General features: G+C 38.4%; 1 protein-coding gene across 6 annotated transcripts in view; it reads left to right on the forward strand.

Moving 5' to 3' along the window:
* arid1b (AT rich interactive domain 1B (SWI1-like)) overlaps positions 1-24,182 on the forward strand; it is a 68,808-nt gene that overhangs the window by 23,574 nt on the left and 21,052 nt on the right. For 5 of the 6 annotated variants that reach the window (XM_043219053.1, XM_043219052.1, XM_043219056.1 and 2 more), the window contains 3 exons: positions 15,110-15,353; positions 16,658-16,747; positions 17,861-18,031. In XM_043219053.1, coding sequence (XP_043074988.1) covers positions 15,110-15,353; positions 16,658-16,747; positions 17,861-18,031 — 505 coding nt within the window. Of the gene's footprint in view, positions 1-15,109; positions 15,368-16,657; positions 16,748-17,860; positions 18,032-24,182 lie in introns of those variants that run through there. The other variant, XM_043219057.1, reaches the window with a different exon arrangement.

Raw genomic sequence — 24,182 nt, forward strand, 5'->3', positions numbered from 1 at the left:
TGTACTATTATTATTCAAAGTATCACTTGTCACCTAATTTCTAATAATTCTAAAATGCTAAATCACTTGTAATACTATTTATAAGTTGCTAGTTTTATTCTTGTTTTAATCCTTTTATACAAATGTAGTTATTTTCGGCCATTGTTTTCAGTAAGTGACTAGATATTACAATTTCACAGACAAATACACTATGACATCTTTTTTTTTTTTTTAACTAACCTTCTGAAAAGTCATTTAAGACTTTATTACAGCTTTATTACAGCTTTTGTTGTGAAGTTTCTTTGGGTTCTTTGAAAAAAAACTATAAATATAATTGATTAGACTTGGCACATAAGAAGTCACTTCGGATAAAAACTCATACATAAAAAAACAATGATACAAACTCTGTGTGTCTATCCACTTTTGCACACATGGCCATCTACACACAACCCCTCTCTATTAGCATGATGAAGCATGTCAACTGCCAAGATGTGTCTATGAAAGAAGGATTACACCTCTGTAAGAGCTCATCACAGCTGGCTTATCTTTGTTGGAGAGAGAGAGAGAGAGAGGTTATAGGAACAACCTCAGTGCTGTTTATCTGTGTATCAAAGCTTCTGTCACCTGCAGTTTGCTCAACGCTCACCTCTGTGAAGGGTAAAACGCTGTTTCTTTCGCAGCCCTTGTGTTGCTGTAATCGTAAATGGCTTTGTCTCAGCAGCGGAGCGGCGCGCGCACACTCTCACGCACATTTTATTCATGTCTCCCCCTGTGTCATCTTTCTGAACAAATATTGCTTTGGTGTTCTGCTTTATTTTTTAAACCTCTTTTACGTGCCTTGGGTATTATGGGCTGGCGGGAATCTCTGTACAGTTTATCCCTTTTTACCTGACGCTTTCAAAGTCTCTCTCTGTGCTTGCGTTCAGATCTTCAATGCATTGCAGTTGGGGAAAACATTAAGAGGTGAAATGCGTATGAGCGAGAGCGAGATTGATGGCCTGCGTTTCTCTCGTGGTGGGTTTCACGCTCTGCCTCGAGCCGTGGGCTTTTTCATCATCTTCCATTAAAGAGAATTTGAAATGCGCTTCCTGGCCTCTATTTATTTAATCAAGCACTTCCTTTAAAAGACGAATCAAATAAACATGTGCTGGACCTTGCAGACGTAATTAGACCCCTTTTGGTCTCTCCTAGTCAATTCTTCCTACTTTTTTGCCTTTTCTATTAGAGAAATTGGGTTTAGAAAAAGCTCTCAAGGATGACGGATGCTCTTCACTAGCTTGTAGAATCATGGGATCACAGGTTTTTTTTTCCATTTATACACCACGACAGCTGTTGTACTGAAGGTCAAAAAGGAGTTGGGTGGCTTTTATCTTTCGAATTGTAAATAATGTAAGATTAAAGGGTAAGTTCACCCAGGTGAATTGACCAGGTGACATACACTACACGACTTTTCAAATCTGAAGAGATTTCAAAATACTAGGGATCAGAAGCTTAACGACTTTGTAAATAGTTATAGAGGAAAACTCTGCCATACATTAAACGGCTGATCAATTAGTCCAGAAATCGGGTATTACAGATTTTGAGATAGAGGCTAGTTTTATTATTCAAAAAATACATTATAGAAATAGAATCCAATATATCATTGTCATGAAGCAAAATATCTGTTTTCATTTTAGATATTGGTCATATAGCCCACCCCTAGATTATAGAATAGTTTATCACTTTAGCTAATATATTGTTCACATTACATTTTTATTATCAATTATTCATTATATTTTTTTTCTTGTATCTCATTGCCTGGTTGCACTCCGGCAGTGACTGAAAACACCTCTTGTTACAAATACAGTATGCCTTTTTGTCATTTCACCATAGTAACAATCATTAAGCACGTGAATTTTGTAGTAAATATATTTGGCTTTCTTTGTGTTAGTCAGATTTAGTTAAAATCTTAGCCTGAACAGTGGGTGGGAATTTTAATGAATGCATTTTTGTTGTGGGTTTAGTTTTTTCAGCTGATGGCTTTCATCCCGTTCCACAACTGTAAATGCCTAGGATTGTAAAAAAATATCAGAGTAGGTTTTTTTTTGGTTTTAAGGTTCCTTGTTGGTGTCATGTTCCTCACAGCATTATACACCCTCTTATCATATAAAACACTTAAAGTCTTCCTTTTTATTTCCCGCACAGAAAAAAGGAATGGCTCCAGTGAAGGTTTCGCATAGTAAATTCACCTCCTTAACATTTGAGTATCCTATATCTAATCAGATGCGTTCTTAACTGCTGCTTTCTCACCGCCCAGCAGGTTTAGGTTGTCTAAAGGTTCGTAAGTGTTGTCGTCTTCTTGCGAATTATATCCAGGACGGCTGAATTACAGTCTTGCGCTATAGTGCTACACTTGTCAAACCACAGTATTGCAGGCTCTTATGTTAGGTCACATGGGATTAAACAACAACAATATTTGTTGACAATATTTGTTGTCAGCTTTTTTGTCATTTCAACGAATTGTTTCAGCCCTAGTATATGATGGAAATACCTAATTCTTGGCCACTATCTACCTTTTACCTCATTCAATCTAAGCACAATAAACCGATACAATGTACACTCAGCAACACACATTTTCCTTTATTGACCACTTCTGTGTCCTGAGCTTTTTTTAAAACTAGAGATATGCCACTTTGAATTGCACACAGTCTAGCCAACTAATGTTTATATGAGAGTTGGAGTGGAGAATTTAGAGCGGTTAATGAGAAAAAGCTGGGAAGACAGATGAGAGCTCAGCACGGCTTTCAGAAGCTGAATATTCAGAACCATAAATAAGAGGGAGGCAGAGCACGACTGAATCTGGGTTGGAAGAAAAAAAGAAGGGAAAAGGTTTGGTCTAAAACCTAGTATGCTTTGTTCTATGGCAGCATCCAAAGTGAAACATACCTTCATATGTGACTATTTTGGAACACACCACATGGACATAGTCATACAAATTGAGCTTCTGACGTGAATGGGTTAAGTCTTTCAGACCCTTACATTCATCTAAAATCATCAAACTAGACAAGCCTGCATTAACAAATCAGCTAATTAGGTGTAATTTAGCATGTAGCTAAGCTAAAAACACAACACAAGTAAGTATAATAAACCTTTCCCTCAATTTGTCTGCCATCTTGAACAGAATTTTTTTTTACCGAGCTTGACGCAGTGCATTCTTTGATTGCCTTCTTCACAAAGGATACATGTGAAGCCGTCTTACAATTTGTCCTGAAGAAAGACATCTTCTTTTTGGAACAGACTTGGTATTGGGGGCATGACTGATGCCTTAAAATTCTGCCTACGTAGGCAGCTAGGTTTTGGGGATTCGCAAAGGCTTTTGCTTTATCACTGTGGTGCTTCACTGATCTCTGCTTGGTTTGATCATTCCCACTCAAAAAAAGCAGCTCACTTTCTATCCCCTCTTGCTTCACCCTTTCTCATTTTAGTCCCGCTGTCTACCCTTCATTCTTTTTTTTTGCCTGTCCTCTTGTCACAGACTGGCTGGAAGGGGAGGATTGTGTCTTTCCCGCAATAACACAGCTGCAGTGAGACAGACACAGCCGACTCACTCTCACCGCCGGTCTGCAGCGCTCTAATTTACTGAGAGCTTGAAAGAATCGTTGTTTATCCCCGAGCCCTGCAGGCTGATCTGTATCCTGTCAATGCAGCCTTCTCCCCCACCATTCCGACGTTCCTCTCCTTCGCTCCACTCTGTCTTCCCGTGCTCCTTTGATTCCACTCCCTCTCTCCGTGCTCCACAACTTGTTCTCCATAATTAGAACGAGCACGTAGGGGATGGAAAATGAGGGAGGGGAGAAAGGCGCCAGGGCCGTGCTGATGAGGCAGACGAGAAAGCCGTCTGATTGGCTGAGCCGTTGGCAGGGGACGTAAGGGGGGATGGGAAACTGCGACTCTATTGGCTGAAGCTGCTCTTCGGGGAGGAAGTGAAGGATAGATCGAGGCCTAACTCGGCTGTGTGTGTGCGTCTCGCGCTCGTTTTCTCTCTGAAGCCTCTACAGGGATCCAGGCTGCTCTCATCAACAGCTCATCAAATCAAGCACAGCCTTGCCGTTGTCTACTGTGTCTCACTCGCTCGGCAGACGCATACATTAGTCACTGCTTGCGTGAGAGACGGAGCACCAAGCCCTTTTATGTTTTGTCGAAATCTTTTATCTGTCCTTTTATTCTCCTTCGTTAGAGACATGCAAAACGAGCTACAAAATCAACTAGTCGATGGCTTGTGTGAACGGCTAGTCGAGCCATTCGTCTAAAACAATTCTCCCCCCATTCCAATCCCAATCGTACACGTTTCTTAGCTAGCTTTGCATTTAAAAGTAGTTGTAGGTGGAGCACAACGAAATGGTGTTGAATGCAGAATTTTTTTTAGACGCGCCTGGTGTCAAACAAACAACGAGACAATTGCTGAATATGAACGTGTATGACTGAAGCGTTAATTCAAAGCTTAAATATCAAAATTACAATGTACAACAGAAACTAGTCAACCTCACTAATCGACTATTCGATGACCCATCCCTGTGTTTCTGCATAAATGACGAGCTGTCCCAGTACAGCTTGTCAATAAGGAAAGATAATCCGAAAGCTGTTTCGTGCCTTCAGGCGCTCTCATTGCCCATATTAACAATGCTAATTGGTTCAGTGGATCCAATTCTTTTTTAATTTGGGCTTCAAACAGTCTTGTTTTGTTAATTGATGATAAGGGAATTGTGGTCCGCCGTAGATGGATGACTCTCTGTCAAAGAAAGCGCCACTAAAGCTAAAATGCCAGTGGAAACACGCTCCATTTGTGACCTCCTTCAGACTGTCTGGGGAGATATAAAACCAACGGCCCATCGTTCCTTGTATGCTCGCTTGAACCCCAAACCCTAGCCGCTCTCTCAAGCCAAGACCTTGACAGGGAAGTCGTTCAGCCAGCGAGACGATGGAGCTTTGTCTCGCTGTAGCTTTACTCTGCGGACCTCTTGACTTTTGACAGGAAATGAAAGATTAATGTCTGCTTTTAACAAAGATCGGATTTGAGGATCACAGAGGGGAAGCTTTTGAACGTTAGTGTGCACACAGAAGCCCCCTTTCGTGGTAGCACTGAGTCTCAGAGCAGCCGAGCTGGAGTGCGCCATGCAGTTGAGGTGAAGTGTGCTCGCCTCCATCTCCGTTTTCTTTCATCCGTTTATTTCTGTGTTGCTCTGGGGCAGAATAAAATGTGGCCTCTCAGGAATATGCATGTGCTTCAGATGACTATGATACAGTACTGTCGCTAAAATTCACAAAGCCCAAAATTGGTTTGAGTTGGCCCCTTCTCCCCTGAGCCCGATGAGTGGGGTCTACCACAGCAGTGGTTCCCAAACCTGTTCCTAAAGCGCCCCCAACAGTGTACATTTTGTACGCCTTGCTAATCAAACACTCCTTATTCAGGTCATCAGCTCGTTAGTAGAGACTCGTAAGTCCTGGAGTGGGTGTGTCAGATAAAAGAGACAGTGTGCATTGTTTGGGGGTTTCAGTAACAGAGTTAGGAACCACTGCCATCTAGCTCCTTAGTGGGCCCCTCTCAACACAGGGCCTAAATGTAACCATGTATAAAAATATTTAAAACTTACACATATGATAAAAAGAAAAAAAAAATTTTCATGCTTTAAAAATATCAAAATGTCTGATGTTTTAATATAATATCTTAGAATAGTAATAATATATATTATATAATATATTGAAATGTAATATATTTGTGATCATGAGGGTTTTCATGGTCATCTCAAAGATATATGGTTGCACTAAATGACTTTCATTTGGACAAATGTTTTTTTCTTTTTTTATATTTATTTTAACATTTATTTTATGCTATACTAGAAAATATTAGAAAAAGATTGTCAGTTTTTTTTCCATTTTTTTCATTTTAGAATTGTCACTCTTTTAGGAAAAAATTATAATTTTTTCATTAGATATAAACATGGGGAAATCCTTAAATGTATACTATGCCTCAAACTAAAGAAATTAATAAATTCATACAGCACATACATACAAACATATTTTTTTGTCATTTTATGTATGAGAAAAATGAATAGATCCAAACAAAAAATTAACATCAAACCATTTTGAACCAAAGTTCACATCAAATCCTTCAGTGTGTGAATGTGCAAATTTGTACTTTACCGCAACGTTTATCTGTCAAATTCACATCAGACATGCATTGTTTTAAAATGCATTCAACATGTTTTCTTTAGATATCAGTAAAACCCAGTATAACTTTTTTTTTCTAAAGCCAGTATTAAAGCTGAAATTATATTTTCCGTTCCACTCAGGCTTACGGGCGCTCTGAAAGTTATCCATTCAGCTGTCCAGTTGCAGTCAGCTATTTTTGTTAATGATCTGAATGCTCTAAAACATCCATAGGTTCACTATCGTCCAGTGCATTCTCATAATCTGTATAGGGTATACTTTGTATGGCTCATATGCACAACCATTGCAGAAACATGGACAACGAAGTATGCTCTGTCTATTAGAGCTCTTGACTCTTTGGAAAACAAACCTAGAATACGGTTGTTAGGTGTCTACAAGAGAAAACATATTTTGAAGACAGATGGTGTTTCCACCTTTGATTTGGGTGAAGAATGGAACATGTGCACCCCAGGATGTAGTTCATCAGCAGTGTCTCCCATCGCTAGACTCCCGGCAATTGTTACCAGACAGCAGACGACGCCCGCAGCTGGCACGATGCCACCTCCTACTGTGGCGGGTGGGCTTGATCAGAGATTTTTTGAGCAAATGCAGTTACCCTGCAAAAAAAAAAAACCCTCAGCAATACAGAAACATTATACAGTTATTGATAGACTGTTCACACACTGTTTAAATGACCATTTAGATAGCATGTGTGAACAGGACTTTTTCAAAAATACAGGTTAATCAGTTCTGTCAATTATTTTATAACATTACCAGTAATTATGCACATACATTATGTATGAACAAAGGAGAAGATTAAAGAAATAGTTCACCTAAAAGTGAAAATTACCCCAAATTTGGTCTTTGTAACCCTCCCACTGCCAGTTTACCCAGTTGTATTTCAGCCTCCTGGGTTGCCAGCTGGTGGAAAACACAGACTATTTAATTTTATTCATTGTCATGTGCATTCCTTCCTTTTGGTATTGGCAATCTGGCAATCTGTGTGTGCGTCAAGTTTGAGGAGAAGGGGCCCGATGAAAAATACCTAGTTCCACCACTGGGTCTCAATTCTGCATACAGCACCAACAAGAAGAAATTTCTTACTTGAATGATCTAGCGTGACCTTAAATGAAAACACCACCATTTTTCCATATTTCACTATGTTCTTCCCTCAATTTAGACGAGTTGATACATATCTGTCCCGTCTTACTGAATCGCTCTCCACTATGCAGTTAGCTTAAACCATTCATTCCATTGGTACCAAACAGAAATGAATTTAGAAGCTACCAAACACTTTCCCTTTTGAAATACAGTTACAGTAAAATAAAAACACAAAATAAACACAAAATAAAACGTTGTGATTTTTTTAAGTAGATGAAAAAAGATAATTATAATATATGGCGGAATAACACTTCGCAGCACTACAACCTCGGCACAGTAATATCGTCAGTCCTGAAAACTCAAGTGAGAGGGAGAGGAGGACTATTTAGGAGAGATGATATTATTCCGCAGAGGTGCTGCAAAGTAAAAAATAGTAAGAACATAGTGAAATATAGAAAAACGGTGGTGTTTTCCTTTAAACAAGGGGTGGGGTCCAATACAGAAGGGTGGGGTCTAATAATGTAAGTCTCAATTAACAGTTGTGGGGGTGGCTTGTAAAATGGATTTTTATCATTATAGGTCAGGGTTCCTCTAATCTTACCCTGGAGGTCCAATGTGCTGCAGAGCTTAGCTCCAACCCTGATAAAACTCACCTACCTGTGATTTTCTAATGATCTTGAAGACACTGATGCATAGCATGCTCAGGTGTTTTTGTCTAGGGTTAAAGCTGAATCTGAATGGATCTCGAGGTCCAGATTCGAGGATCACTGTTGTAAGGTGATTATGTACACACACTCTCAAAACACATTTATTTTCAGACAACATGTAAAAAATGAATTTTGCATAATATGTGGCCTCTTTTTGCTCTTACGTTGATTTTGAACCTATGTGGCTGATTTTGTTTTGTGGAATACGGGATGATATTTAAAACAAATGATATCCAAACAGTATTGGACCGATAGTCCTGCCAGCGTGCTGTAATGCCAAGCCCAGTAGGGCAGCTGAAACAAGTGCGATTGCAGTTCCGGTTTATGCCAGTAGTGGAACAGAAATAGAGTTGAAACAATAGGGTACAGTGTGTTTAAAGACCATTTCCTTTAGCACAGAGCTCAGAGTGCCGGTTGAAGCCCTGCGTATGAGAGTGGAGCTCTCAGACGTTCTGGGTGAGAAATGATGGCTAGGATAACTTTGACAGGCCACCTGCTGAGCGAGTCTGATCCTCCATAGACGTCTCCTATCACTGCTGTCAACTGAAGCACTGACATCAGCCACAACAGAAAGCCACTGTCACACTTCAGTGTTTAATGGGCTGTGAATGGGAGCTGCACACAGTGACGTGTGTGTATGTGATGGTAGCAATTTTACATGCTCTATCAGACAGCTCTTTGATGCTACCGCTGACAAAGATGAGATATGATGAGGTGACGGGAGATCTGACATCCTCTCTTTCTCACACAACTCTGTCAGTTCGGTTCCTCATACAGACACACCGAGCATTTCTCATTATCACGCAGCGCGGATAAAGTAATCTTTTGTTGTCCATCCTTTTTTGTTGTTTCGTTTTATCTGCGTGTCTTAAAAGGGAGGCAGGTTCATTCATTTCTCCTCTTAACACACAGATGCACACACTGTAGCTGTAATGATCCGACTGTCTCAGTCTATACTCTCCTATTGATGTCCTCTGGAGTTTTACCGTTATGTATGTTTCCATGACTATTCGTCGAAAAACGACTAATAGATTAGCAAGTTTGACTAGTTTTTTATTTGTTTTGATGTTTTTAGCAGTGGTGCTTTAATTAGCATTTAGTTGGCATGCTCCGCTTTAGATGTTAGACAGTTTGCACAGTTAAACCCTCTTGGGAAAATTTGCATCTGTAAATTGCAAAGCCCCTTTCATGCAGTCAGCCATTGCATCCTGTGTTTTGTTGTTTCTTGAGCATCCCATCATGAATGTTGCATTTTTAGATCTTTTCATGTAAAAAGTGGTTAAACCTTTTTTTTTGTTTTATTTTTTAAAGATAAAACTAAATGTTTTTCTATTGAACACTTCAGGTTTTTTTATACGACATGTCCTATGTAAGCACCAACTGAGAAACACGTACAGTCTGGTCAGGTGAACGCAAAACCAGCCCAGTTATTTAGGGTATCAATTGTCATTGTTGATAGAATATGTTGTATTGCACATCCCTATTATGTAATAAAGTAGATCTGGTCCAGAATGTTAATGGAGTCATGCAGTGTTCAGCCAGTGCCTTTGTTATTGTGTCATTAAACATGTCAAATGTTTGATTATACTGCAACGATTTGTTTAAAGACGCTTTTTACAGCGAATGAAGTTCAACAGTGACCGCACACTTTTTCTTAGGCCCTAGTTCTGGGAGTATTTTTCTCATTCATTTTCTCCTCGAGGATTTCAAAACAATCAATAAAGAGTTGAAGTCAACCAACCTGCTCCAAGATTAATCACAACATTTCATTAGAAGACAACAGAACACAAAGAACCTAAACTGTCTACCTAATGTACGAGAGAATGAATATAGTTTTTCTGTACCATAAAGCGTAAATTATTTTAACTTTTTATGCTTTTTTCGTTCCACATAGAATCATATCTTACATTGGATACTGTATCCATTACCTCAAGTGATAAACAATCCATTGCTTAAAGATGACATATATATAAAAAATACAATTTTACCGTTATCTTTGATCTGTTATCATGTCATCTCTGAAATCACTATTGGCTGAAAGAAAAACTCTTAATGGTTACTATGTTGGATACTGGATACTACATATAATGGATACTGATTTAAGAAAATCTGTAAAAATAACATTTCTCATTCTTTGTTTCTTATCTTTTGTCAGTTTAGAATGTAGCTTAGCATAGCACTAACCAATTAGCGAGTACTGCTAGCTTAGCGTAAACCCTAAGATGTGCAACTTAATACGCATGTATTTATCGAATAGTATTCATGACAACAATTACTGTTTACATGGTTCAAATGAATCCTATTCTTTCCAACGTATTTTCTCTGCAAGAGAAAATTCAACGAGGCTAGCTTTCGGTGTCATTTGCTTCCAGCTATTTTCAATAAAACAGCTTGTTTTGCTACTTGGATATTGCAAACAAATGTGCCGTACCATATTATTTCCCTATAAAGGCTAGTAAACATCCACAGAAAGTGACTTCTGTGTTAAAAAAAGGTGTATTAATCAAAGAATGTATCACAGTTTGCACAAAAAATGCAAGCAGCACAACTGTTTTTATAATGATAACATGATTAATAATAATAATAGTATTAATAATAAAAATGATTTCGGATGGATCCTGTGACACTAAAGACTGGAATAATGGCTCCTGAAAATTCAGCTTTTACATGATCAAGATTAAATTACACATTGAATTTTTATATATATATATATATATATATATATATATATATATATATATATGAGCAGTATTATTGTTTTTACTGTACTTTTCATTATAAGTAGCCTTTGAGCATCTCACCAACCTAAACCTTTAAATGGTATATCATCATGGAAGGTCTATCTTGAAAGGTTTAAACTTTATCAGTAAAAATCAATTTCACTATGGAGATTTTGAATGACCTTTTTATTTCCTGAACCCTGCTGTTTTGCGCTGTTGGTGTGATCACACCCACTGTGGTTAAAGTCTTTGCCATTCACGCTTAGACATGCGTCACTTGTTTTTTTTCCAAGCACAGAGTAACTACCAGCCTACCAGTTGTGTGAAATATAGACCGTTTACATCAGAAGTCTACAGCCTATCTGTGTCACAGTGATTTTTTTTGGTATGAAGACTTATTATTGTTGCCTTCTCCTGTCAGAAAGATACATATTTTTTTCCTCCATCTCTCTTGCGGTTGCTTAATCCACCTCCACTCCTGGCTCCAGCACGCTCTCTGTGTCTGGGGAACGCTCTCGTCAAACCCAATATGTCAGCCTCTTTTCAGATTGTCAGGCATCACAACAGGGGAAGAGAATTCCTCCGTCAGCGCATTATGTGTGTGTGTGTGTGTGTGTGCGCGTGTACTCGTATTGCCTTACGGCCCCTCTCCCTCGCCGATGTGCGACTATCTATTGTCTCTTCTTATGACTGGCTGGAGCACAAAAGCCCTTAAGTGCTCTAGCATCCTTTTTTTATTTCTTTTTCTGGGGTTTCAACATCATCAGAAGACAAACGGCGTGGATGATTTCTGTGCCTTTTTTGCTATAAAATAAATAAAAATCCTCCATGCTTAATTGAGTCTACATTATGCCCTTCCTGAAAGATGTTATTAACCAATTGTACCGACCTTATCATGTGGCACAGACCACCATATGGTGTGGCAAGCTTTTGCTGACAGTATGTCTAGGTTGGTGTTATGTATTTGGATAGTTTTAAATGAAAATTGCTGGCACTTTATTAGTATAAAAATATAATATAATATAATATAATGGCAAAGAAAATGTGCTGTTTTCACTTAATGTAAATAGCATCTATTGATATTTTCACAAAAAAGCGATAGACGCTATTTACACTAAGTGCAAATATCAATCGATTTTATTTACATTAAGCGAAAAATAGCAAATATTCTTACAGATGAATGCTATTTACACTGTTAAAATAACACTTGAATATTTTTTTTACATACACTTGAATATCACAATAACGATATATATCATAATATAAAGATTTTTTAAGTTTTATGATATTAAAAGTTTTATGATATTTATTGTTGTTTGTATTTTGTGTTCTTGCACTGATTTTGTCTTTGCACTGTTTGCACTAGTTTGAACACTGGGTTTGCACTCTACTTCCTGCTGTTTGCACTAGCCTGCACACTTTGCACTTTATGTGGCTAAGACACTGTCTTTGCTCACTCAGTATGTGAGTTTTTTTGTATTGTGTGTGTGTGTGTGACTTTATGTAGCATCAGGTCCAGGAGAAACGTTGTGTCATTTCACTATGTACTGCACTGCTATATGTAGTTGAAATGACAATAAAAAGCCACTTGACTTGAAGATATATTATATGATATTTCTGATATTAAAATAAACATTGTTGAAATGAGGATAAGAAACAAATTGCAAGCAATAGGACAAAAAAAAACTAAATATCTATCTATCTATCTATCTATCTATGTGTATATATATATATATATCTGTCTGTCTACTAAAATAAATACCTTTCCAATGTGATAAGGGATTTGAAAAGGAAGGTTAAAAAAACACATAGTGTAAATAGACAGACACTCCGATAATGTAATATAATATTTTTCAAATGATTATAATTCATTTTTGGCCCTTCATTCAATAAAGCCCCTAAATCTAGGTTTTGAATTCTGGGCTGATTTAGAGAGACCAGGCTTCAGATGGCCACGCCTGGCTTCCCAATTATCCTCTCATAATTCCTCCATGTTTTAATTGGCTTGTACGGAGGCTGTCATGTGAAATGATGAAGGATGAGCGTTGGGTGGGCTGCATTACTCCATCTCACCAATCAGAAGAGAGAGACGCTGCATCCATTTTTTTTTTTGTTCTCCATCTTCTCTCCTCTACTGAGATCTGGAGAGTGAGAGATGGAAAGAGAGGAACTTTGAATGTCCAATGAGCCTGAATAATTGCGTTCATCAATTAAAGAAGCCAGAGACTTAACGAATATAACTAATTATGGACATAAATCAAGCAAGCTCCAGCCTCGACTAATTTGTACAAGGTTGAAGTGGTTTGACTTCTACCACTAGGAGTTTTGCAGGAAAAGCTTGCAGAGATGAATACAGCATGTCACCAAAATGAAAACAACAGAAGTTGCTTATCCTTCAGTTTGAGATCACCCAAAACATTCTGTCAGAATTTTTTTGTCTTTCCAAACCCAAATGTTTTACTTTCTTCTGTAGGAAAAATGTTTTAAACATGTTCTTAAAGAATGTTCTTTGATGATTCTTTTTTCCACAAAGCTCCAAAAATAGCAGTGTGTCATAAAATAAAAGTGGCCCATATGATTTTTTTTTAAGGAAAGGGAAGTTCAAGTCTTTATTAACAAAAAGCAATTTTGGTCCATATTGCCTGAGATGAGACATTTTTCAAGGACAATTTAGATCTTTTTGTTTCCCAGCAAATTGGCAGATTCTGTTTTAATCAGATTCATTTGTTGTGTATTGGCTTTAAAACAGGCAAACTGGCCTAAATGTATGTAGTCATTTAAAATTAGAAGCAACCACTGCATTTTAATCACAGTCCAAAAAAGCTGCATATATAGCATAATGAGTATGTTTCTTTATTTTAATTATTATTTAAATTTTTTATTTGAATTAGATTTGTGTAATTTTAATATTTAAGCAAAAAAAAAACAATGGCCTGACTTCAGCTTTGTTAAATTATACTACATAAGAGACAAAACGGAAACAGCAGACAGGCTGAAAGATAACACAAATTCTCTGCTGCGCTGATTTGGGAAAATTGAGAAAGGTCCATAAGCTGGGACAGAAAGTCAGGATGCCAGAAACACAATGACGCTTGACTATATGTTGGCCAAAATAAAACAAATTTTCATAGGTGTTAGTGAAACATTGGTTAAATTTCATATTTGGGTGAACTAACCCTTTGAGATGACTTGGAATACAGTTCATAAGTCATGTGGACTATTTATGATCTGTTGGAGCAATCCAGGTTCACGATGTAATACATTTCCTTTTTGATGGTCATTCACTCATGACCTTGATGACATTTTAGGTGATCTGTCTTTTTAAAAGTAGACTGAAGATGTTGGCTCTCTCTATTCGCATATAGTGAACTTCTTATGAAATGTGAAATTGTGACCATCTCCTTCTTTGAGTCATCTGGAAAAAGAATCCATGATAACATTAACAAGCTGTCTAGAGTAACTGGAAAAGCCAAGAGTTTCCAGCGGAGAAAGTTACTGCTGGAAGTAGTTGACCCACAGTCTTCACGACACTCCGTCATCGAGGCCGATATGTGGTATTGCATAAAGTTGAGCATATGTTCCTCTTCATCCTCAACTAGGTCATCACCATTAAGCCTGCACCGTGAAGTCGGTCTCTTCTGAAGACCGCCTGCGTTTCCATCACAATCATTCATTGCTGGAACCACTGGCTCATGTGTCTTGGAATTTAAGGCCTCATTGGAAAGTTTTGTTCCGTAGTCTTCCAGCACCACTCGGCCTGATGTTACTGTGAAGGAAATCCTTTTTATTTTTCCCATATTTGGCAGAGTGCTTAATTATTAGTTACAGAAAACTTGTAGTACTTCTGATGGCCCGTCTTCCAGTATCGTCAATGTTGCTTTTTAGACCGTGGGGAATAACAATGAGCGATCATTAAGATTCGACAACAGGCAGGGACTCACCAAACAACCACTCTACTAAAGTTCAGGCCAGGGGTTATTATCACCTCAGCAATTGGAAACTAATTTCAGTTGCAAGGTTGATTACGATTTTTTGCAGACATGAACTCAGAGCCCGTTGGATGAATGCAGGATCACTTGTGGGGTAAAAAGACCCCAAGCCCCCTAAGTGGTTTATTTATAGGGTTTAGATTGGCACTGGTTGCGATTTTGGCAGCATACACTTAGAATTAATGCACTACGTTCAGTAAGTAGTCTTTCCAGGTCTGCTGCTTCAGAACCGCTTGTGTCCGTTCATTTTCTTTCTTCCAAATAAGATGTGACATCAAGCGCATTAACAAAATATGCTTTATATTACCTACTTCTAAAATATTTGAGGATGTATAGCCTGCTGTGCTGCTTGGCTCTTTTGGAGTCATGAAAAATATGATAAAGTCTCAGGCTTCGACTCAAGGTTTCTTGTGTTTGTGTACTTCAGGATTTGTCTGGCTCTATAGATGACCTCCCCACTGGAACAGAAGCGGGTCTCAGTTCGGCCGTCAGTGCTTCAGGATCCACCAGTAGCCAGGGAGAACAGAGTAACCCCGCTCAGTCACCCTTCTCGCCCCACGCCTCACCCAGGGTCCCCAGCATGCGCAGCGGGCCCTCGCCCTCGCCTGTGGGATCACCTGTGGGTTCCAGCCAATCACGATCTGGGCCCATATCACCTGCCAGTGGGCCAGGTAAAAGATTCTGTGTGAGATATAATTTTTTGATTTATTTTTTCAATGAGAAATCAAATATTTATGTGTTTTATCAGTTTTGGTTTTTATTTTGCCTAATTTATTTTAATCATTTGAAATACTATTTCTGTAGTTATGTTGGACTGTAAAGGATTATTCTGTAGTAGGGATGGGAATTTTCAGAAATATTAATAATATTCATCAATCATTATGTCAACAGTTTAATCAATTTAATTATCAATGTGAATCTTTGTTTTTTGCTTCATTGATTGGGTCGAAACTTTAGCTGTTGTGAATATTTTGGGGGGGGGAGATTATTATTCTTATGATAGCTTTGATGTACCCATTAGCTACAGCCATCACATGTATGTCATTTAATCATGCCACCATGGAGCAGTCGGAGGCCGAGGTATTTGAGCTCCAGACAGCAGTGGGTCAGCGGCAGGATTCAAGCTGACTTTAAAACAAGTCACTCCATCATTAAAATAGTTTTGAAAGTCTGTTAGCAGTTTGGAGTCACTTTGACACAATTACTGTCCTGCTGTGTGCTGCATTGTTAGCCGGGCTTCTTTGATAGCCGGGCAGCAGAGGGCTTTGTGCAGCTGAAACTGCTGTTTTTCCTTTCCGTTCTGAATGTCACTAACAAGGTCCACAGGAGACCGTTTACCCTGCTGCACACAAAACTGCCTCATCCCTACTGGGAGCACCGACGGCCATTAGCCGCACACAGGGCTGGCCCTGACATGTGATCTGTGTGCCATTACTGGAGAATGAATATCTCCTCTTTTACAAATATACACATTCTGTACATACAAGCACACAAAGTCGCCCCTGGGAGAGAAACAATGAGCCTTAAACATCTCCCGTGGGACATGTGGTTAGATATTCTGCCCTCTAGGCTAATTTGTCTGATATTTATCGTGAAATGTAGCTCTTGTGTGAGACCGTTAACTGCATTTGTGGTTTTGTGCATGTGCACCACAAAAATAATTCTTAATCAGTATTTTTGTCTTGCTTCCCAGTAAAATATATTCAAACATTTATAATATGAGTTATTCTATGTTTTTGTAGGCATTCAGTAAATGTAACAAAGTCGCAATATAATTGTTATTTTAAATGATGTAATTCAATAATTAATAAAATTAATTACTTTATATTATTCATTTATAAATGTAAATATTATAGAATTAAATTAAAAAGAAAAACACAATCTGGTAAACAACACTACTGATTAAGAAAATAATGTTTGTACAGTGAAAGACTGTGGGTTTGTGCACACATGTACATGTTTTTCCCACACACAGGTACACAGATGGCCCCTCAGACCCCAGGGAACGTTCCAGACGTGGGCTCCCATTCCACTCACAGTCAGTCGCCCATGTCTCAGGAGAGAGGTGAGTTGATTTCCCACTGCAACATTAAAACTCACGCTGCCTCTTATTTACAGCTATCAGGAAAAGGAGAGTTTTAGCAAACATGTGTCCCATGTATGTCAGCTTTTATTCATTTTCTAACAATTTTGGAATCACTTGAGATGAATGAACTTAATTATATGATCTGTGTTAACACTTGTTATGGATTCTGTCATGCTGCAGTAGCATTTTCCATATATAAACCAAAGCTATTGAAGAATTTAGTAATTGTCAATTATATCACCTTTTCACTGTTTTGTAAAGAATGCCCACTTCTAATAGACCAGTCAGTTTTCTTTTAACAGCTTTACTTGTTTTACTACTTGTTTGCCTCTGTAAAAATTGCAAAATATATGTTTTTAAATTTAATTTAATATTTGTTAATAAAAATAAATATTGTCTGAATTGTAATGATCTGAGTAAACAAGTAAAAAAAGACATTACGGTTAATGTAACTATGTTTCCTGCAGTACAAGAAGGGCTTAAGTGCAGCTTTCATCCCAAAACATCACAAATCGCAAAATCATAGTTTTATTTTTTCAGATCTTAAATTCAAACAATTAAAAACATCTGACAGTTTAGTGTGCTAGCTTAATTAGTTATGAAAAAATAATGCGGTTATGCAGTTAACACACTGGCCCCGCCCCCTGACCTGTCATCGTACATTTCATACAGTGACTATTGACAAATATGATGCAGCAAACAAATCCATAAATGCAGTATTGCCACAAAGTTCAAGATATTCTGTCAAAATGCCCCTGTATGAGGTTTTGTTTTTGATATCACATGAGAGCTGTTTGTCTCAGTATGATAACATAATGTGTATGAGTAATCCATTCTGAAAAGCTGAATTTATTATATATATATATATATATATATATATATATATATATATATATATATATATATATATATATATATATATATATTCAGCGTACACTGAATCATAATGAAGTTTTTTTTATTCAAAACTATGCACAAAAGTTTTAATTTTGAAATGTTTGAAGCTTTACTTCACTTCTAACCAATTACCTCCTGTATCCATTATCTGGTTTATATGGTTAATCTTTCTTTTTTTTTTTTTTTACCTTTAAGGATTTGCACCTAACATGCAGCGCAATGCACCTGGTCCCCAGTTTGGAGGCCAGCAGCCTGGACCTTCTATGTCTCCACACTCTTGTCCCACTGGCCCTATGCACCATAGTGTGGGCTCCTATCAGCTGGGCCCCTCTTATGGGCCCCAAAGCGGCCAGTATGGCCCTTCAGGTAACACACAGGTTTTCTTCTATATTTTGATTATTGTTATTGCAAAACACTTACCCCTTACCTGGTTTTTAAACTTTTTAGGAGTTGCCATGATGAAAAAAGAACAAAAAGCACCACAAAAATAGTGGTCTGTACATTTTGTGGAACCTTAATTTCTACAGTAAAATGGCAGAATCAATTATCAACTCAACTATGAAGACAATTCAGATTCTGCCATAAAATATGTATTGCTAAAGTTGCTGAAGTGTTGTTTCCGATCAATAACAATGTTGACTTAGCTCAATTCAAGTTTTGTTGTTAGTCGAAGGTGATAATCTGTGTCGTCACATTGATACATTACTGAAAGATAAGTGTCTTTCATACCCCAACCAAGCAAGTGTTCAGTTCAGTGCTGGTTCAGATCAATAACAGTGTGAAGTTCATCAATTTGAAATGAGTTCATTTTAGCTTTAAGCAGTCGTACAGGAGGCAGCGATGCCAATATTTAGCTTGGGTCATTGTCTGTGTCATTGTTGCAAGATGCAGTTCACTTATAAGCAGCTCTACAGCAAATGATGATGCCATCATCCAGCTTAATTCAGTTCAAGTTTTGTTCACATTCAGCGGTGAAATCAAATCGACTATTCTCTGAAAGTTAAGTGTCTTCGATGATCCCAACTAATCAAACCGTGACAAGAAACCCAAACTGTCTTATCGGTGGACTCATTGAAAAAACTGTGCATAAACTCCAGTTTGTCCTGGCATAGCTGGCTGTAGTGATCTGTAGAAGATGTAGATGTTGGTGTGGTTCTCCTTCTGCAGAGGTACTTACAGTACTTATGGTTTTAGACTTATGAGAGAGTTCTGAAACTTTCTGGGATGTTTTCATTGCACAATGAACTCCTGTATAAAATGAAGGGAATTTGGATTTCGTGACCCCTTTAAAAGATGGGTCTTTAATTTAGATTGAAACTGACAGAATGTCTATCTCCTGAACAACACAACAGTGTGGGTGCTCAATAGGAAAAGAATCTACCATATATCTTGATATTCTAGGAACTTTCAGTTGGCCAGGATTTTGGAAATGTGGAGGAGCTAAATCATCTAAGACTTTATGTACACTTTATTGTAAGTCTTCAGAAGTCATATAATACCTTTGTGTGAGGAACTGCTTCCTCTACTATTACATATTATTCTTTTCTTTATTTTAACATCATGCACATATATAAATAAATATATATATATATATATATATATATATATATATATATATATATATATATATATATATATATATATATGTATATATATATATGTATATGTATGTATTTATGTGGTGTTGCAACCAATCAGACATGCAAGGACCATATCATGTCACTCAAGCCTAGTGGGATCATTTTAGGCACTGAATTTAAATATATGTATTTATTTTTCGTGTTCTCAGAAGAAAGAAACCAATCTGGGTTTGGAAGTGTGAGTAAATGACAGTTTATGTTTTTTGGTGAATTAATACTTAAAGTGTCCATTGTTGTTGTTTCAGCTGTGTGCATCTGTGAAAGAGACCCCCATTAACAGGGCTCAGCAGCAATTCATCACGAATGTTATGGCATGCTGCTGTAATAAATGAATAGCTGCTAAGCGTGCCTTTATAATGTCATGGCCTCCACTCTGCCTGATTGATAGTGCCCGTTGTCCTGTACTCTCATTCAAATGACTGACAGCCTGCTCAAGACAACAGGGGAGCAGCCGCCGTTGCAGGCCAGACACTGACTGAGCTACAGTGGCAGCCGACCACAGAATTGCGTACACAGATTGATAGGATCCATGAATAGACGCCTCCGTCAATACATAGTTTGGAACAGCATAAAATGTAACATTTTATTGTTTCCTTCTACTTACAAAACAGACATTCATAATTCCATTTTCTTGAAAATTTTCCAGAATCTCTCTGACTCATACATCTTGTTATACACTGATTCATTTTGGTGCCCATATTAACAGGTAGCGCAGTTACACATCAGTTGAGTGCTGCTGCAGTATACTTCGGCTATCCATGTTACACAATAATTTATTCAATGTTCCTTTTTGTGTAGATTACCTTTTTTTATTGGCTAACATGTTTGTATATAAACCTTTGTAACTATCACTGTTACCCGTTTTAGTAGGGGTTTTATTGGGTGTCATATTTGACCCAGAAAGAGTTATCTCTTGTTCCCAAATATTTTTTTATGAAACCTGGCCCTCTTTTGTTGGTGGTGTGTTAGATTTGGCAATCAAGAATGGCAGAATGATGAAAGCTTCAGAGATTCAAGCAGGACAGTGGTTTGTTGCTTCTTCAGAAGCTCATTGGTCAGTGGTCACTGCCACAGCCAAATGATTGCTCCACCAAATGAACGTTAATTTTGAACGAGACGGAAGTTGATTTCTAGTCAGAAAGGCTATTAACTCAGCAGGGAGTTGAGTCATTGCGGCTGTTAAGGCTCCCCTGCTGAGATCTGATTCTCCATCAACTATGTAAATGAGGATTATGATTGAAAATCTGCTGAAAAATCAGCCGGCATTAACATTGACCGTCATGCAGTGCATTTTCTCCAACTTCAATTTACACTCCAAACCCCAAATAATGACAGTGAAATGCATTTGATTGATAACTCAAATACAAAGAAAAAAATAGCATACAGACGTGGACAAAATTGTTGGTACCCTTTGGTCAATGAAAGAAAAAGTCACAATGGTCACAGAAATAACTTTAATCTGACAAAAGTAATAATAAATAAAATTCTATAAATGTTAACCAATGAAAGTCAGACATTGTTTTTCAACCATGCTTCAACAGAATTATTAAAAAAAAATAAACTCATGAAACAGACCTGGACAAAAATGATGGTACCCCTAACTTAATATTTTGTTGCGCAACCTTTTGAGGCAATCACTGCAATCAAACGCTTCCTGTAACTGTCAATGAGACTTCTGCACCTCTCAGCAGGTATCTTGGCCCACTCTCATGAGCAAACTGCTCCAGTTGTGTCCGGTTTGAAGGGTGCCTTTTCCAGACTGCATGTTTCAGCTCCTTCCAAAGATGCTCAATAGGATTGAGGTCAGGGCTCATAGACCACTTTACAATAGTCCAATTTTTTCCTCTTAGCCATTCTTGGGTGTTTTTAGCGGTGTGTTTGGGTCATTGTCCTGTTGCAAGACCCATAGACATTCTTAGGTGTTTTTATTGTGTGTTTTGGGTCATTGTCCTGTTGCAAGACCCATGACCTGACTGAGACCAAGCTTTCTGACACTGGCTAGTACATTTCTCTCTAGAATTCCTTGATAGTCTTGAGATTTCATTGTACCCTGCACAGATTCAAGACACCCTGTGCCAGACGCAGCAAAGCAGCCCCAGAACATAACAGAGCCTCCTCCATGTTTCACAGTAGGGACAGTGTTCTTTTCTTGATATGCTTCATTTTTTCGTCTGTGAACATACAGCTGATGTGCCTTGGCAAAAACTTCGATTTTTGTCTCATCTGTCCACAGGACATTCTCCCAGAAGCTTTGTGGCTTGTCAACATGTAGTTTGGCATATTCCAGTCTTGCTTTTTATGATTCGTTTTCAACAATGGTGTCCTCCTTGGTCGTCTCCCATGTAGTCCACTTTGGCTCAAACAACGACGGATGGTGCGATCTGACACTGATGTTCCTTGAGCATGAAGTTCACCTTGAATCTCTTTAGAAGTCTTTCTAGGCTCTTTTGTTACCATTCGGATTATCCGTCTCTTAGATTTGTCATCAATTTTCCTCCTGCGGCCACGTCCAGGAGGTTGGCTACAGTCCCATGGATCTTAAACTTCTGAATAATATGTGCAACTGTAGTCACAGGAACATCTAGTTGCTTAGAGATGATGCTCTCATAGCCTTTACCTTTAGGTGCTTGTCTATAATTTTCTTTCTGATCTCAACAACTCTTTCCTTTGCTTCCTCTGGTCCATGTCGAGAGTGGTCTTTTTATCACCAAACAACACAGTGTATCATGTCCGGCTCTTGCTGGGTAACTCAGTGGTCACTCTTGTCTGTGCGCTTAGTAATCGTTGATCCACCTGATGCTAATTAGAGAGTGAATTTTCAGTGTTTTCTAGGGGTACCATCATTTTTGTCCATGCCTGTTTCACACAGTTTATTTTTTTAAATAATTCTGTTGAAGCATGGTTGAAAAACAATGTCTGACTTTCATTGGTTAACATTTATAGAATTTTTATTTATTATTACTTTTGTCAGATAACAGTTATTTCTGTGACCATTGTGACTTTTTCTTTCATTGACCAAAGGGTACCAACAATTTTGTCCACGTCTGTATGTAGTCAGTACTTAGTTAAAGCATTTTTTGTAGCAAGTCTTTTTGGTTATGAATCAATAAGCTTTTTACATCTGGATTTGGGGTTTTCTGCCATTTGTCATTGATGATGCTCTCAAGCTCTTTCAGGTTTGATGGAAACCATCAACAGCTATTTTCTGCTTTTTTTGAGAGATCTTTTTTCGTTGTTCATGTCCGGCTCTTGCTGGGTAACTCAAGGTCACTCTTGTCTGTGCGCTTAGTGTCGTTGTCCTGTTAGAGAGTGAACCTTCGGCCACACACAGGATCTCTGGAGCTTGATCACTAAGACCCTTCTTCCCTGTTTTCTTTTAGCTGGATAGCCAGCTCTAGGAAGACTTCCAAATGTCTTTCATTTAAGAATTATGGAGACCGCTGTGCTAGTGGGAACCCTTCAGTTCAGAAGAATGTTTTTGTAACATTCCCCAGATCTTTGCTTCAACACATTTTTGTCTTTGAGCTCAGCAGGCAGTTCCTTGGACATTGTGGCTTAGGTTTTGTTCTAATATGCCTATGTATTTTTAGCTGTTGGACTAATTTATACAGATATATTACGTCCAATCGATTGAATATTGCCACAAAGTGTGGGAACATCTTAAAGATATTCCAGAAAAATGGAATGTACCTGACCTAAATTTGCTAAGGAAATGGTCTGAATGCTTTTGTGTGATATTTCAGTTTTATCTTTTTTATGAAATCTACAAAGTTATCACAAATCTATTAATTGCGGATAAAAAAATAAAAGCATTTCAGACTGGGCTTATGATGAATTTAAAGTGTTTTTGATGTGCCGACTTTCAAACGAGCAAGGAAAATCCCCTTTTCCATGATATATTCCCTTTAAACAGAGAACTGCCTTTGACTCAAAGCTTAGTTGTCGACGTGAATCGAGTTGAAGGCAGGGAAAGTGGGAAGCTTTTGAGTCCTGTTGTGTCAGAACAAGCTTTGGCATTTTGTGTAGCTGAATTACAGAAACATAGGGGTCACTGAAACTAGGGGAGATACACATATTTTTTGCTCACAGTAGGCATCAAATTGTGTTCCCATGTCTCAAACCCTCTGTCATCTATGCATCGCTCACGGCACTGTCAGAAGGGCAGCCGGCTGCATCCTTCACATTCGTGGCACCTTTCCCTCTTTTTCACCTGAGGGAATGTTGGGATTAACAGGGCTGGAGGAAAGTCACCACAGAGTCTCTGACAGCAGTAAGGCATTTCTGTGTAATTGGCATTGCTCCAGGTCCACGTCTACATCCTTGCAGGCTGGAGTGCCCATCCTCCCCACCGTGAAGGAGCTTGTTAGAGGTCTCGATTCAGTGTAACTACAGAACGGGGGCAAAAAGCCAGCATCCAACTAACCTGCTTCATGTGATTTGGAATACATTTTTAGTCCTTTTTTTTTACACTGGGAAAGAGGAAAACATGCCAAGACTCTCTGATTTCCACGGGGAACTCTTGAAACCTGAATGAGCCAGAGATCTCAACGTTTCGACAGCTTGAGGAGTGGAAATCCCAGTTCTAATTGTGACTGAAATGCTGCTTGGCAAAGTCTTCCTGCCAAGCAGCGATCTGGGCACGATTAAATTTATGCCCATTATGCACATCAGCACGTTAGACGGAACTCCACGTGGTGAACATGATGTCTCGTCCCCAGAGAAGCTTGACGAGAGAAACTTGGCGTCCAGTGGGTGTCAGGCTGAATGTCCTCAGACGGTTGCTCTTGAAACATGTCATGAGGAGACATACTTCATTAACAACGAGCTCTCTGATGGCCTGCTGGGGCTTTGGTCCCACACTAGTTTTGAAGAATGTC

Source organism: Puntigrus tetrazona, chromosome 20, assembly GCF_018831695.1.
Source record: "Puntigrus tetrazona isolate hp1 chromosome 20, ASM1883169v1, whole genome shotgun sequence".
Classification (NCBI taxonomy): domain Eukaryota; kingdom Metazoa; phylum Chordata; class Actinopteri; order Cypriniformes; family Cyprinidae; genus Puntigrus; species Puntigrus tetrazona.